General features: G+C 35.4%; 1 protein-coding gene across 2 annotated transcripts in view; it reads right to left on the minus strand.

Moving 5' to 3' along the window:
* Positions 1-17,143, minus strand: part of GAS2 (growth arrest specific 2) — a 141,862-nt gene extending 124,719 nt beyond the window's left edge. Inside the window, exons 1-2 of one of the 2 annotated variants that reach the window (XM_008004061.3) lie at positions 16,774-17,143; positions 8,579-8,743 (exon numbers count right to left, since the gene is read on the minus strand). In XM_008004061.3, coding sequence (XP_008002252.1) covers positions 8,579-8,723 — 145 coding nt within the window. In that variant the 5' untranslated portion in view covers positions 8,724-8,743; positions 16,774-17,143. Of the gene's footprint in view, positions 1-8,578; positions 8,744-15,315; positions 15,563-16,773 lie in introns of those variants that run through there. The other variant, XM_008004071.3, reaches the window with a different exon arrangement.
* Between the last annotated feature and the right edge of the window lie 1,020 nt (positions 17,144-18,163).

The raw sequence follows: 18,163 nt of genomic DNA on the forward strand, positions 1-18,163 counted from the left end.
TATTTGGATTTCAAGAAACATCTGCTTAAAATGACTTTTTTTTTTTCCATTTTGGGGGGCAGTCTTAGGGACAAAGAATTACTTTTTAAACAAATGTTCTTTTTCCCCTACTGGGTAGTTCATATTTTGACCCCCAATTAGAATAATGACTTCTGCAGGTGGAAAAACATCAGTAGCTTTAAATACTCACCACACAGGTAGCCTGAGCAGAACTTTTATTTCAAAACTGTGTGCAGCTCAGTTCAGAAATGAAAGTAGCATGCCAAAATACAAAAAGCCAGCATAACAGAATTTGTATTGTGTATTCATCATATTGGCCTTCATTTTCCTTTTCTTTTTTTTTTTTTTTTTTTTTTTTTCCAACAGAAAGTGACTAGCCACAGACCGGAGTGCAGTGGCGCAATCTCGGCTTTATTGCCAAGATCTATTGCCAGGCTTGAGTGCAGTGGCATGATCTCGGCTCACTGCAACCTCTGCCTCCCAAGTAGCTGGGACTACAGGCATATGCCACCATGCCCAGCTAATGTTTGTATTTTTAGTAGAGACAGGGTTTCACCATGTTGGCCCTGATGGTCTTGATTTCTTGACCTAGTGATCCGCCCACGTCAGCCTCCCAAAGTGCTGGGATTACAGGCATGAGCTGCCACGCCAGGCTGCATTTTTTAATAATAACAAAATTATTTCACAAAATTACAGAAAGTAAATATTAGAAATAATTTTCTTAATTATAGTGTTATTCAAATAAATTTAAATTTTAAGATAAAGAAGATAAAATTTAAATTGTTGAATTATTTCTTTATAAACTACTTGCAAGATTTTCCACTTTTAATAGATCTTTATGTATTTTTATTTCATTAAGTTCTATGGCAGTTTGAAGATTCCATTCATAATTTTAAGTTATAAGATGTTTACAATATACTGAAAAGAACACGTAAATCATAAAAAGAAAAAAATAGCTTTCATTAAAAAGCCACTAACAGTTTACCAAAAGGTATGATTTTTACTTTTTATGCATTATATCTTTTTAGTTATCCTGTTTTTCATGAATACTTGTAAAAAGAATTTTACATTGAACATCTGTATCTAATGAAAAATATATTAGGTGTCAGCTTTCAATTCTGTATATTTTATAGCTCTGAAAGGTGAGTTTTTTTTGGCTAAAACAGACTATTACATACTTTATAGTTGAAATGTACTGCCTCAAATGAAGAAAAAATATAAGTCTGAGACTTTTATAAATAACTTGATGTGTAACATACTTTCCTTCCAATGATTAAAAATTATTAAATATATACTTTATGATTACAATCACTGTGTGATTGTAAGAAATCAGTCATAATCTTTATATGGGGATGATATATTATCTAGTTCTTTATTGCATTAATATTAATAATATCAACAGTATTTTTTTCAAAAAACAATACAATATAAAAGTAGTTGAATTTATCTATGGCAAATTCTTAAGAACAGGCTATGTAGAAATAATTACAATTTCTCAAGTAAAAGTCATACATAGGTAAATATCTCTGTTAAACAGAATCAGATCTTCTGTAATTTAAATTGTGCACCTGGTTTAACACATCAGACTACACGTACTGGAAACAGTGTGATTTTAGCACCAGAAAATCATTTCTTCCCTAACCCTAGCATTTCATTGTGGTTGGTGTTTGCAGGGAAAGAAAGAACAATAAATAGATACAATTAAAGCATGTTAAAGTCCTGACCAGTGCTGGTCCATAAAGCCATTGGTTCGAACATTAATCTAGTGTATCCTAGTCTAGAAGTAATAGTTTTGTTTCCTGAATTTATAATTGTGATATTTAATCTTCACATGATTAATTTAGTCAAGAATGACAACTTGCCAGTAGATCAAAATCAGGAAATTTGATTAAATATTGTGGCTAGTCGCTTTCTGTTAAAACATTATAGCTCAAAGGTGGGATATAAACATCTGCCTGAAATCTTTTGCCAGGCAACTATAATCAACATGCACACACATACACATCAGTGTATTCCTCCCAGAAATATGTTTGCCATAACTTTTGTAAAGATTTACATATCAGTCTATAAAGTGTTTTAGACTGGGGCCACCTGGAAAAAAATAATCCTTTTAATCTTCTAAGTTGCTGAGAAAGAATGTTTTCTTCCCAATAAATTAGCAGTATTAAATTTCTAAAGAATTCTAATAATAATATTTAACAGTTGAGTTATTATTATATGTCAAGTACTGTTCTAAGCATTTTACATGAATTAATGCATTTAATCTTCTCAAGAAAACTGTGAAGTGGGTGCTACTATATATCCATTTTACAGATACAGATGTATAGATTAAGTAACCTGCCTCAGGTCACCTAATTCGCGGGCAGAGGAACTTGGCTCTTTGGCAATTTAGGTTCAGAGTTTATGCTTTTAGCCACTATGCTTGAGTACTTAAATATTTGCTGAATACACAAATGACTATTTTCCATGACTATGAATTATCCCTCTTGCAGTTGTCTTTTTCTATGTAGAAACACCACAGAAACCTCTTTAGGAAAAAAAGAGAAAAAAAATAAAAGCTTGGGGTTGAAGATTGTGGTGCTGAAAAATGAATAGCAATCCACCTTGTAGGTTGGAGAATGGCTAACAATATCATTCAGGCAAGTTCTGGTACTTGGCATGATTCACTGAAGAAGAAAGTTGGTATATTTTTAATCCCTAAAGATGATCCAGATACTATCAAATTCTATTTTCATCCCCACTGTACCTCTCAATACAAATATATTTTTCTAACTGGAGAATTCAAAGTGGTTCATATGCTGTCTACAGTTTCAAGGTTGTAAGATAGGAAACAGTTCATTATACGCAAAATCCCTAGACCAGCACCTGCTTCACACTAATTTTCAAGTGTCTACCCTGAATTTACATCAAAAAATATAAAGCTGGTTCTGCTGCACAAATCACATACAAAATTAGGATAACTGCTCTGAAAGGTGTCAACTTGTGAACATGAAGGTGATTCTGTAAGCTTTTGAACTAACACAAGATACCACCCATCCTACGGAATTTTTGTTGGCTATACCAAGAATATGAGAACCCTGCAGAATAAGTATCTGGCAAAAGGGCCACAAGAAAAAAGAAAAGCAAGCTGTTCCAAACTCATTAGATAGTAGCTGTATTTGACAGCAGCAACCCTAATAAATAGGTGCTTAAATGTTTAATGATGAAAATTTTATTTTTTAAGAATAACTGAAAATAATGAAATGTTACATATTGCTTGTATTAAGTAGAAAACAACTGCATTTTATTTTGTATGCATGCACAAAGCTCAGAGAAGGGGAATATAACCATGATATCAACTGTCAATGCATTTTCTAAATATAAGTAAAATCAATTCGGCATAACTTGATTTTTAATATATCTGATGATGTATTCAAAGTCCCTGCATTATCCAAACACATATGCCTATATCCTAAAGATCTATAAGCTTTAAGAACAATTTTAATTTATTTGATGTTTAACAACTATAATCCTTTCTTTGAAATACACTCCCATGTAATTTATACAGCATTAGACAAATATTAATTGAAAATAAAGGCAAGCCATCATTTTCAATTAAAAATACATATGAAATAGACAATTTGAGAACATTTATTTTAGTATATAATCAAAACCAAGCCAGTAATATTCTTCAAAAGTCCTAGGCCGGGCGCGGTGGCTCAAGCTTGTAATCCCAGCACTTTGGGAGGCCGAGACGGGCGGATCACGAGGTCAGGAGATCGAGACCATCCTGGCTAACACGGTGAAACCCCGTCTCTACTAAAAATACAAAAAAAAAAAAAACTAGCCGGGCGAGGTGGCGGGCGCCTGTAGTCCCAGCTACTCGGGAGTCTTGAGGCAGGAGAATGGCGTAAACCCGGGAGGCGGAGCTTGCAGTGAGCTGAGATCCGGCCACTGCAGTCCAGCCCGGGCTACAGAGCAAGACTCCGTCTCAAAAAAAAAAAATAATAATAATAATTATAAAAGTAGTAGAATATGCCTAATGTATTTGAATAATGGGTGGTTGCCATAATCCAGGACTGTTAATGTAATAACATGCTGTTTGCTCACAATGACAATTAAAAATTTCCTCAAGATTTATTTACATATGCAATTCATGTTCTAATATACCCTAAGGGCATAGTCAAATAACAGATTAGCAATATTTGGTTCATGAGCAAAAATAGCAAAAGACCTAAAATAAAAATGAAATGTGTATATTTAATGTACAATAGGCAACAATGGCTGAAGAAACTTTTTATAAAGAAAGACGATAAGATCTTCATGACTGTTTTGCTGTCTTTTTTGAATGTTGGTCACAAAACTGCTCTGTGGTGCCAGTCATTATTCAAAAACATACTAGGACTGCAAAGAGTATTTTCTATAAGATCAGTGGATATATCTAAGGATATGTAAATAGTCAGTAAATATTACATGATAATCTTCTCATTAATTAATGTGTGCTACCCCCTAGATAAATCCCAGCTACTATAAACTATTTATTCATTTTAACTAGTTAACATCACAAGACAGCTGGTATTTTATATTCTAATATATAAATTTCAGTTAGCTTAAAAGTTTGCAGTTGATGCTTTAATCCTATGCCTAGGAATTTAAAATGATATTTATTATTATTACTGATTAAGTAAGTATATTTCTGGGAAATGACAGTATAATACATACATACATTACATGAATATGAACATTGGTTTATGAACTAATAAAATCACTTTCTTCTCCATCGAATCATTTTGATCCATCAAAATATCAGAATATAAATGGAGTATTCTTTAAGGAACCATTTTTAATAGACAGTTTATATGTAGGATCAGAAATATCTGCATTTAGAACATCATTAATACTCCTTTTGAAAAACATAAAAGGAAAAAAATTACATTTTAGACAAGCATACTAGAAATAAGGAGAAAAATCTTTCTACAAGTAAACTCTAATGGCACAACAGCAACATCTAATTAAAAACTTTAATTTAACATGTAAATTTCTACCTCAGTTAGGAATTCAGAGGAGATATATCAATTCTGAAGCTGCTTTCAAGCCATTTTCTTTTTATGTTTTTTACTTTGTATCTCTTTCAAGTAGATAAAAAGCAAGACTTGAAAAAGAGTGGCATAATAAAAATCTGCAAATATTTCTGAAGTGACAAAACAGCCAATAATAAATTATTTTAAAATATACTTTAATTGCTCTATTTCCAAAGTATGTGAGTACTAAATGTACCTAAGTGTAAGAAAAATATCTTCTAACATAACCATAAATTTATTCTTTCCCTCCTTATTATCACCATTCTAGTACACAATGCATTTTTCTACCTCCAAATGTTTTACCACTTTTTAATAATCTCAAGTTATTAGTCCACTTATCAAATTGCGATGAGAATATTGACTTGAAGTCTATTATCTGTCTACTTTGTATGAACTGAAGTCAATTCAAAGGTTAAACTTTACTGTATCTTGAGATTCTTTTAGGATTCCTTTTCTGAGAAAATTTCACAAGTCATCAATTGCATTTGTGTTATAACTACTAACATTAAAAAAGTCTTAATTTGAAGGAAAAAAGTCATTCATTTATGTAAATCTCCTCCCTGTTTATGTATATTGATGACTCTCTCAACTACCCCAAACTGGGTCTCAAGAGATGGATTTCCTAAAACTCAGACTTTGGGATCTGGAAAGGACATTAGAGATCATCTACTTCAACCCCTTCATTTTATGGTTGAAGACACTGAGCCCAGAAAAGATGGCTGAGTGACTTTGGGCAAGTTTCCTACCAAGTAGCAGAGCCAGAACCAGAGGCCAGGTCTCCTGACGCCCAGTTAGGAGCCAGGTCTCCTGACTTTTAATCCAAGGATCTTTCCATTACAAACACTGACTCTCTATTCTTTGAGGCTGTCTTGGGCTGCTCACACTGATCAAGCTGCCTTGTAAATTACCACACTCACTAAATAAAATGCCTTTGATGACAAGTCATAGGATATTATAGCATACCTTTATAAGCAGGCTATACTCTAATTAATCACACTCTTTCTCTGTTTAGAACATCTCAATGGTTTCTCATAGATCATACTGTAAATTATAAGCTCCTTAATATGATCTTCAAAGTGATATATGATCCAGCCTGAACATGTCTCATGAAACTCTCTTTCTATTTCTTTTCTGTTGAAACTAGACTTGCTTCATTTCTTGCAATGTACCAAGCTCCTTCCTACCTCAACACATGCCCTTCCCTCCTTGCAAAGGCTCTTACCCCATGTTTGGTCTGGCTAGCTATTAATCTTAGTTCTCAGTTTAAATATACATTCCCATAAAGAAGATTTCCCAAGCCCTCTGATCCTTTGCCCTACTCCTACCTCAATTTACATTTTAATTGCAACTTGTATCTTTTAGTGTTTATAACAAGTAATAGATTATACATTCATTTACTTATTTACTGTGTTTTTTTGCTAATCTACTCTAAACTTTGCAAGAATAGGTACTACATCTGTTCTTAATCACTATCTTTCAGTACCTAGATGACTGTCTGGAACACAATAATCATAATAGTTATTATTTACTGCTTGATTATGTGCCATACCTTCTTCTAAAGGCAATTATCTCATTCAAACCCCCAACAATCCTGTAAGGTCAGTTTTATTATGGTATTTATTTTACAGATTATATAACCAAGACACAGTGCAATAAGACACGTGCCCAGTATCACATAGTGATAAAATCAAGATTTGAATTGAGGCATTCTTATTCCAGAGTTGATTTTTTACCAATGCTTATGCTGCTGCACACTCAAATGTTCGTTGAAAAAAAATGAAAAAAACTATGCACAAAATCAAATTTTCACTGAACTATATAAGTAGTATAACAAAAACAATATAGTGTTTACTAGGACCAGATACTGTTCAAAGTACTATACGTATTTTAATCATTCACTCCCACAGCAGCCCTACAAAGTAGTTACTACTGTTATTACCACTGTACAGATGAGGAAAATGAGGCACAAGAGAGGTAAGTAACTTGCCCAAGATCACACTGCTACCAAGTGGCAGAGCTGGGGTTCAAACACAGGTAGTCTATTTCCAGAGCCTGTGCTCTTAACTTTTATTCTATACTACCATACTTGTGATTGCCTACATCGGAAAACAGATAGCTCAAATTTAATAATTAATTCCTAATATAGTAATCATTAGTGAACCTAAAAAAGACAGAAGAGAGAGAGAAAAATCCATCTGTTTAGGCTTAAATAACTCCCACTCCTTGATGGAGATAAAAGGTCCTCTGCATGAATGAATTGCTGAAAGGTGTAGCCCCTTCCTTCTGGAGGAGAGACTTCCATAGCAGCGTAAAGGGTCTTTCTGGGGAGTGTCTTCTTTTTGTGACCTCACTATTTGCTGGTGAAGGGTACAATTTGCATACCCATATTCAGTAGCGTTGGTTAGACTACAGAGTTGCCAAAATTGTGTGCACACCATGAAGAAAAACGAAACATAGGATAAAGAAATCCTAGGATAAAGACTAAAAAATAAATAAATACAAAAGCCATGCAAAAATCCAGAGCCATGGAGAGAAAGCAAAACTCTGATAAAATGTGCTAAACCCCTGCCAAAAATTGCTAAAATTTCAGATGGACGGGGTGCACCTTCCTAAGCTCTTTAGTTTCATTAGCTAGAAAATGAGGATAACAGCCCTTACCTTGACAGATTCTTTAAATAATAAAATAGTGTTGATGAAATCTCCCCTGCAAATGATAAAGCTGCATGCAAGTTCTATGTTTACTCAATGCTCAAATCTTATATCTTATAAAGTCTACAGGGATCTTTTTTCTCACATTTAAATTAAATTTATTCTCTGTAAAAAACTTAGTGGAAATAGTGTTGCTATATATGACGATCCTTTAAATATGTGGTTTTATTTTTCACATAGTTGAAATTTTATCCCGTGAATATGAAAGCACAACAGCAACAAAAGGAGAGGCATCTTTACAAGGAGGTAGCATGAGGTCAGCAAAAGTACTGTTAGACTAGACCTTAAAAACAAAAGCAAATGGAAAAGAAAAATTTTAGTTCAGGGTTAGATGATTCCAGTCAGCTCATTTGGAAAAAGGATATATGATTTTGTTCCTGAGTTTGAGTATTCAGCAGTTTTAGAAGGTGTGCTGTAAAAGTAGGGCAAAGAAATCCAGATTTAGAAGCCAGATTTTACAGACACTGTGGCCTGTGTACAATGTCAAAAGAATAGGTCAAATTGGTCAGTTGCATGAAAGAAAAGCCAAAAATAAATCAGACCAGCATATAGATAAAATAAGCAATCTGACCACATATTTCCACATTTGAGTGCATCATATTGGAATTACTAAGCACAGTTAATGTGACAGACGGTGAGAAATTCATTAAAATTTTCCACCTGCCTCAGGTTTCCCCAGTGCAAATGCCAAATAGTAAAAGTCTTTCTTTCCAAGGTGCTATCACATGCTTAGGTGAAGGACACTACAGGAGGAAAAATAAAACAAAAACTGTTATCTTTGATCACAAAATGAGATCTTATAACCTTACCTAATAGATTGGTTAACCACAAGGCCAGATCTTCTTTCATTGGTAGCAAATTAGCTTCATGTCTGCTGGCTAGCCATTGGCTATACTGATGCATATCAGAGAGGCCAGGTCCACTGCGTACCTTTGGGCTCAGAGCAGTGCACATTATTTATCCACTTGTAATACCTGTTTTGGAAACAAAAGAGCAATTGCTTTTTATACACACTTCTCTCACTAAAATGTTGTCATCATGACATTATAATGAACTGGATCTATGAGTTTTTTGATGACAGATCAGTTTGCTAATTATTAAACCCCATGAAACACTATTTGCTTTATCTGTACTGGCCCTCTCACTTTTGGCCAACCACTTAGCAGGAAAACAGCAGTAATCAAAGGTCAAATAGAAAATCAAACAAGAAGCTCCAAGTTTGTATGAAACAATATACTTGGAAAGAGCCAGCTTCTAAGCAAGAAATTCCATTTATTGAAACACAAAAAAATGGTAAAATGTTAGTGTCCAGTTTGTTAGCTCCTATTGTTTGGCTACTATTTAAAACCATAGATTTTCACCAAATTTTATGAACTGAACACTAGCAATAACAGCATTTGTACAACTCACTGTAAACACATGATCATTACCTTTAATATTGTAGCCTAAAATGTTAAGCAAATCACTTCCTTTTTGGAGACGGCCAAGCAATCATGGACTCACAATTTAGAGAACTGGGTAAAAAGCGGGGGAAGAGGTACACCCAAAGACTCTCTACCACACTTCTCTCTTGCAGTCAAAGGAACCAAAAAAAAAAAAGAAAGAAAGAAAGAGAGAGAGAGAGGATAAGTGACTACACCAAGATCATATGGCTAGGTCATAACAGAACTAGTCTTGAACCTGAGTCTTCGTATTCCCAAGACCACTACCCTTCCTGTAATGACACATTTTTACAAAACGGAATAGTTAAGAACCCATATTGATGATAACCCAAGAACTGCACCATAGTTCTAACAAATGCTGCCAGAGGTGTTTGTTTGTCCTCTGCTATCGCTACAATAATCTCTTTCTCTTTCTTGCTTTTTATCTTACCACTGTATTTGTTTTACATGCAGGGTTTTGTTTGAAATTATCTTTAGAGTAGAAGTACTTAAATATCTTACACCTATAAAAACAAGGATGCTTTCATTAACCTGACCATATTGTGAAATAGTGCAATCCCCTACTTGGGTTGTAGAAAAGGTATTTGAATATATAGTTGGCCTTGAATATAGCATTTTGGTTTATTTGTTTGTTTGTTTTGTATTTTTTAGTGGAGATGGGGCTTCATCATGTTGGCCAGGCTGGTCTTGAACTCCTGACCTCAAGTGATACACCTACCTCGGCCTCCCAAAATGCTGGGATTACAGGCGTGAGCCACCATGCCCAGACAGACTATAGCACTTTTGTATGCATTATTTATAGGATGTAAGACTACAGAAGAACTAATGAAGCAGTTAATATAATAGTCATAATGTTTAACAACATGTAGGATTCTACTCTGTATATAAATATGCTTATGAAATAACCAGATGCAGTATGACTGCATGACAATGAAAATGAAAATATTTACAATAGGCAAGAAGTAATGTTTATATGGTATCATGGGGTTTTCAGTGATATTCCAGTATTTATGGCATTTTAAAGTTACCAATAAGTTATACATTCTCCTTTTGGTTTTATCATTTGAAACTCTACATAGTATTCCTTTCCAGGTAACCTCAAACTCTAATTCACTTAACATAAGTTAATTTCTTTTAAATATTGCTTTTGAAGAAAAAATAAGACACTGGTGTTTAGAAAAATGCAAAATGGGAGCATCTCCCAAATATTTTGCTGTAGCGATAGAAAAGACTGTTGGGAGCATGAGTAAGTACCTAAAAGGTATCATAAGTACACTATTTAAAAGTACAATTTCATTTATAATTAAATTACTCTCGAGTAATTTTTTCAAAAAAATGCCATAAATTTTCTCTGAAAACATCATATATATGTTCATATATATATATATATATAAATTCAACCATTATAAATGTGAACTGCTTTTAATATACCTTGCTATATGTTGTTAGATTGTCATTAGGGGAATCAGAACATCACCACTTTTTATTATTTCATAGTTAATAATGACATTATCCATATACAGTCCTAAAGTTTTCTCCAAATTCTGTGATTAAACACCAAAAACCTAAAGCATTTTCTGCCCCAGTTTAAAAAAATATATGTCTAGTCCCAGAAAAAACAAAACATCTCCCTGTAGCTGGTTAAGATTCCTATATGCCAGCTAGCCTCAGAAACATTTAAGTAATACATATGAGCACGAGATTCATATACTGAAATAACTAATTGAAATCTTAAAAGGGTTACCTCTAAAATGCCTTTCTTCTCAAGACACAATCTCTCCCACTACTTTCCTGAAAGTGAGATGTGGCCGTTCAGTAACTTTACCTACACCCTATTATGTGCTCTGCAACTTCCATTTAAGCATCAGAGTCCTATTTTGCTCTACAAAAGCAAGAAGACACCTCAGATTCTTAAGCTCATTGTCCAGCAAAGAATTTATCAAGGGATAGTTTACAGTAAGCCTAATGGCATGTAACAATTTCAATGAGCCAGAAGGACACAATCCTTTCCCTCAAAACCTCTAAACAGTGAAGTTTTTATTTTCCTTGACAGTGGCACATTTATTTCTCATGTACTCTGTCCTGTGTTTTGCCAGAAAACTAACTCAAACTACCTTCTAATAATTAGAGATGAACATTAAGTAAAAACAATAAGAATAATTAGGCAATTTTTATTTTCCTACTTTGTATACAGTCAAAAGTTTAGTGGTGAAAAAAAAAGCAAAAATACAGTTACATTTTCCCACAAGACAGAGGTGAGAGAAAGAAGGCTTAGTGAGTAATTAACATGCAATAGAAGTTACACAATTAGACTTATGTCAAATATGTAGAAACCTAAAGTCACTGTCATAGATAAGGACTCTTCTGTTTAAGTCCCTTCTTAAAAGAATTCAGATTCTCAATCCAATTTCTCCTGATCCTTTAAAAGAATTCAGATTCTCAATCCAATTTCTCCTGATCCTTTTTTCACATTTCAAATCACTGCCAAACTTAACATGACTCAACGGTTTGGCTGAAAGTCAATACATGGAGGTCTTGGATTTAGATTTGGCTAATCCATGAATACGAAACATGAAAATGGATTCAGCTAGCATGATCAAAATTTGGAGTATGGAGAATTTACCCCTTGGTGAAGTAGTTTCCAACTACAATGATTATATTGTGGTGAAGAAAGGTCAAATTAATTTATATTATTCCCATAAAAAGATCACTATGGAATTTTACCCATCTTATAACTTTTTAAAGAAATGTTTAGTCAATATGGATCAGATGAATTACATCCTAAAGAACAAGCTACACAAAAAGATCATTTCAGTTCTTTTTAATTCATTCAAAAGTGTTCAAAACCACAAGAGATGCCAAGGGGTAACTTTTAAAGGTGGGAAATAAAGTGACTGATGATTCACCAGACTTGAAGAAAACAGTGAGGTTAGGAAGAAAGAAAAACCTTTTTGTATAATGTGCCTAAACACTGAATGATGTTTCCAATAAAGTATATATAGTCCAAGTATTTTAAAAGCTTGATAAGTAACTTTGGTAACTATTAAACAAAGTCAATACTTTAAAAAGAAGAGTAACGACTCAAATACTTCTATGGCTCCTCCAAGCTTTCTGGGTCTTCCTAAAATGGATAACCAACCCTTAGGTCTAGGAATTCAGAAAAATAAAACTTAAAGAGAAAAACATGCAGAAACTTAATACTAAATCCTTCAAAGACTGTGTGTGTATATATTTTTTCTTTCTTTCCATAGTAGAAGTGATTCTGGAATAACAATTATGAATATGATGAGACTTGAAATAGCCCAGGAGAAAAAGAAAAAAAAAATGACTTTGTAAGTAAAATATCACATGTTTAAAGACTCTGTCTAGTTTGTTGTCCCAGAATCCCACTGAAGACATCAGTTTTGACTCTGAAGAAAAAGTATTCTTCCATGCCACCTAGAGGTGTGCTTTGACTATGACCAAGATGATTTCTGGCTTATCTCTAGACTGTGCCGACATGTTAGAGAAAATGCATTGCGATATGACATAGAAAAGCAACTGAAAAGCCAAAAAAATGAAATGATATACACTTCTGTCTGCTATGAGATTTCACTTAGAAGCCTGAATAATGGATAGAATATTGGAACTGGAATGAGAAGTCCAGGATCAAATAATAGCTCCACTACCTAACCATTTAGTAGCTATTCTATTCTAGTCATATGAATTTTCCTCTTTGTACCTGTGTTTTCTACTCTATATAAGGGAGGCCAAAACCTTAAAGATAATTGTGAGGATTAAATATTTATGCCAATGCTTGGCATATATTTAATATTCAATATATTTTTATTAGCAAAATAGAAATGATCACCATCAGAAATGTGCCAAAATAAAACTTCTATTGACTTATCCCAAAAAGAAAAGCAATTCTGTGACAAAATAGGAATATTTTATAGAACTCTAAATCATTAAGAAAAGACAAAGGACAAGAGGGAGAACAAATAAATGTATTAATGATACAACAGATAATGGATTATTTCAAGTTTTCTTCATATTGAGAAGAATGCTACCCCTAAGATGATGATTAATCAGTTAATAGGGAAATGCTATATACCTCTCAAAGTAAGTGTGAGAGGACATCACTACCGCCACCCCGTCTACACACACACAGACTCAACTGTGAACATTGAAAACAACGAATCCTAATCAACCCACAGTCAAAGGTCTCCTCCCTAAAGGTAACCTTTGCTCTCATCTGCAGCACTTGTCCTTACATCTGTTCAGTTTCATGTGTTACAGGTGTCAAACACTGAGGAAATAGTTTATCAGTCAGTCACGTTACCTTTAAAAATAAACAGTGCTCCAAACTGAATACCCTTCCAAAATCTGGAAAGAGAAAATGCCATTTTTCTAGCTGAACTCAAAGAACAAACTACCCAGGAAAGTTCTAGATGTCTCTTTCATCATTGTGAGTTCTTTACTCTTGTGATTCATTTTGAGTAGTTAATAGTATCTCACAAAATACACAATTTCAACCAATGCCAGGGATGTAAAATCTTACTATAAAGTTCTAATCAGAAAATAAAGTCCATAATTTCAACAGGAAGGCAATTTCAGACCTTGTAATGGTACCTCCACCTCAGGTTCAGTAGAGCAATTTATCCACAAATTGAAAAGCACTAAACATAAAGCAAAATGACACTTAATGGTAGTTTATCTAATTCCATAATAAATATCTTTAATTCAAAGGAACCTTAGAATAACAATATATTCAAACTCCCCGTTATTAATAAGGGGTTGGTAGCCTAAGAGGATATTTTGTCCACAGTAACAAGACTGTTTAGTCATAATTATTAAAAGTATCCTACTCATCTCTTGTGATTCTTAATTTTGTATAGTGCTGACTCCCTTTTAGAGAGTTCTTTCTTATCCCACAATCCCATCTTGATTTGTCTTCGGTGAAATGATGGTATAGTTACAAATAACAATTTCTTCTCAAATTATGCTTTAAAAAAACTGAGTGAGAATTGCTTTTCTATATTTTCATGTTGTTAGGGATATTTTAAAGTTTAAAAAAAATCATACTAAACCATCCTTTCAAACAATTTAGCATAGTTTTTTTTAACCCCTACCAGATTAGCTTGGAACATAATTAAAATAGAAAACCATCTGACAGTTATTAACAATATTAACAACTAGAATATTTAAGGATTTACATCAAAATCTTATCTGAGTTGATTAGGTAAACCTCAATTCATGAGAAAATTCTTTTCTGTTGTTTAAATATAAATCTTTCTGTTTTAGGTAGCTATAATGTAGTTAAGAACCAGCAGGGTTCTACATTCTGTGGAAATATATATACGTATATGACATGGTCTCACATAAGGGAGTAAAATTAGCAAAGTTTTAATGGTATTGACCCTGAAAACATTTAATACAGAAAATTACATAAGCCTCTTACTTAATTTTGACAATATATTATTTTCTACTTTTACTCCAGTTCATTTTACTAGTCAAAAAACATTGAGTGGAAACCTTCCTAGATGCTCAGGTTTAAAGAACCAGTTGGATCCTGTTTGGACCTTAATATCAAAACCACAAAGATACCAAACTAACCTCACAACATACCCTGAAGTTTTAAACAGGAGTCTCTCTGTAAACAGTTATAGCCTCATCATGCCGTTTCAACCAAGGTAACTTAGCTTTCCAAAGTTTCCCTGAGTCTTCAGTGCAGACTTCCAGTCTTGAAGTAAGATTTTTAAGTAACACACAACATACTTAGGGTTAATATAAGACCAGATATTTCACCATACTTGAAAGTTTGAGGTTTAACTGAAGTTTCTAACCAAGATGCTAAAAAAATTCCAGGGCAATCACATGACCTTTTGCACCAGGTGAAATAATTTTTTGCCATGTGAACTTATTTCCCAGTAAACCACAGTCCATAACTCCACAGTATAGTGTTTAACAGTAAAGTAATGAAATAAACCCAAACTGCAGTAGCATTCAGGCTGAAATCCAAGCTACCTTTTCTATGTGAGGGACCACGCAGGCAGCCCCGTGCAAAGTCTCCAGTGTGCATTGCAAAGGCACACTGTCCCATGCCTCATCCATCTGTCCCTTACCTTCTCTTAGGCAGTCAAAACCCAGACACCCATGTTGGAGAGGACCACCAGAGCCACCACCTTCACCGCAGTTAGAGGAAAGCATTCCTTGAGAAGGAGTTCATTGATCAATATCAAAGTCAAGCTGGGCGAATCAGACCCCAGCTGCAGTTAATCAGTGTCCACACTGCTAAGGTTTGGGGTAAAGAAGCAATGAGCACAGGGCTTGTTATCTACCTTGCCTCTGTGAATCTCAGGGGATAAGTGCGGAGGAAAGGTGTTCTTCCTCTGCCAGACTGGCACATCCAACCTATCCGAGCCTTTATTTTAATACTAGAATGTCTAATGGATGTTCCTGTGCACAAGCAGATCTTATTTCCTTGGCATAAGAACTCCCATACACAATTGATCTTACTTTGTTGGAGAGGGTTGGAGGAGATGATTTTATAAGAATAACGTTTTGCAAACACTTCACTGTAAGAAGATCACAGAGGTGAGAGGATGAAGATGAAGAAGATGGAGAAGGTAAAGACTGTGGTTTCAAAAAGGTTAACTGGGAAAATAATTAATAACCCTCCCCCAACCTCAATTGTTTTTGGAATGTAGAAATAGAATATGTTAACTCTCGCTTTTGTTCCCTCTTCATTCAAGACAATGGAAACTTCTTTGGATGTTTGGGCTAAGTTAATGGTAATTTACCATACTGAGTTGACAGAATTTAATTTTGCCAGTGTAAATAATGTCTCCAAACCAAAATTGCCTCCTTTGTTCCCCAAACAATTTCAGATTCCAGTCTCAACTTTGGACCGAACAAAAAGAACAATACCATGCAAAATCTTCCCAAAGTGTGTTGATATATATCGGCTAGCGTTTGTTTATTCACATAAAACCTAACTTCATCAAACTTATCCGACACAAACAGTGAGTATCACCCCAGATCACACATGTGGTGCTCTTTCCTCCCACTCTGGCCTCAACGACTGAAGTAAAACATTCAGGATCAGCTCTTGAAGACCATTCTGGCTCCATCCCACCCACCGCCCGCCGCCCCCATAATAGGAAATGCTGAGCATGCATTACAGATATTCTTGTGCACGAATGCATATGTGTACATTTATAATCGATGTGTTCATTAAAAATCCTCACTCTGTCCCTGGTTTGCAGAGCCACCCCAGCGGGCTTACGCGCTGCGGTCATCTGGGGTGTTCCACAATAGGGATAAGGAACACATGGTTGTTTCCAGGGAATCAGAAAGTCACCCCCTGCAGCGAATACCCACTCTTAGAGAAAAAGCCTGTACAACTGTCTGCCGCTCTTCACTCTTCCCCGCCTCGTTACTGAGGTTATTTTTTAATGACCTCTCCCCTCCCCCGCCGCCCCGGGTGCAGCAGACAGGCAGGGGCTCCCGTGAGCCCCGGCTGCAGAGCGCGCGCGCTGCGGCGGCGTTGGCGCAGAACTGGGCCAGCCAGTCATGCTCACCCCCGCGTCCCGAGCTGGGCTGCTGGCGGCTCTCAGAGGCTCTTGGGCTCCGGGCTGGGCTCCTGCAGCTTCTCGGGGCCGGCCCCCTCCAGGCGCAGGTCCTGCAGCAGCCGATCCCCGCACCCCACCAGCTTGGCGGCAGCGGCAGCAGCTACAGCCGCACTACCCTTCTTCATACTTCTCTGATGGCTCCTTTTAGTGCTGTTTGGGAAAACGATTTTTTCTCCCTGCCAGAAACAGATTTCCTACATTTCATCAGTCCTCATAGACTGAGCGGAAGTAAAATGCTTACTTTTTCTGGTGGACAGCAAATGCAATTGACACTGATTTACCCTTCAAACGGGGAGAGATTGTATTACAAACCCTTGGCAGCAATTCCGAGGTTGGGGCCAAGCTCCAGCCCCCTCCTTGTCCCCCAAACACTAACCTAAGAGAGAAAAGGTGGGGGGTGGGGAGGGGATCATATTTAACTCTAGAGGTTTAACAGAGTCAATAGCTTTAGCACAATATTAAAATTGGGTGTTGGAAAAGTTTTTGCTTTCCTGGCCAGTGATTTTGCAGACGGAGGCACGAGCTTTCCAGTAACTTCGGCCACTCTTCATTCCAAATTGAACATTTTGATGTCTTATGATTCTCTTTAAATATCAGATTTTTAGAAGAGGCTGCACTTAACGGCTGTTTTTGCTTTACCAAAGGAAATACAATTCCACCCTTCCTTCTCTCAGCCTCAGCTCAGAATTATGTTGAATGTCAGAGACAATTGTCTCCAACTGTTGTTTATTAGTACGTGTATTCTGAGATGAAATGTCTTCCACGAAGTGGACAGATGTTCAAGTGTCTGATTCACCTCTAATGCGCGGGGACTGCTTGTTGAGTGTACTGATTGCCACAGGTTACCACTTCCCACGGAGCATAGATAAAACGTATTACACTTTTTATTTTGTTTTGTTCTCATGTTCATCAGTTTCATGTATATTGCCATCCAGTGTTTACAATGGCAGTAGCACAGGTGTTCTGATCCTTGCTTGGATACCGTTTTTATAATGATGAGCTACCTAGCCCCACTCCCAAATAGAAACTACCTGTACATCCACAATAGCTAAATGATGTAGATGATTTTAGATATAATTTAAAAAATTATTCACATTTCACATTTATTATTGCTATTATCTGGCAGAAACTGCATCAGTTATTTGCTCCTAGTGGCAATACATGTAATAAAGAAGAGAAAACAGACTGAAAAGTTTGGAGTCATCTAACTCCAAACTTTTTATTTTAGTTTAATTTGGTTTTGCAGCTATCAGCTCCACATTTCCTCCTCAGCTTTCTAAAAGAAGGAAGAAATAGTCATTCTTAATTTTAAGGAGAAACAGCATTTTTAAGAGCTCTA

The sequence above is a fragment of the Chlorocebus sabaeus genome, chromosome 1, assembly GCF_047675955.1.
Source record: "Chlorocebus sabaeus isolate Y175 chromosome 1, mChlSab1.0.hap1, whole genome shotgun sequence".
Classification (NCBI taxonomy): Eukaryota; Metazoa; Chordata; class Mammalia; order Primates; family Cercopithecidae; genus Chlorocebus; species Chlorocebus sabaeus.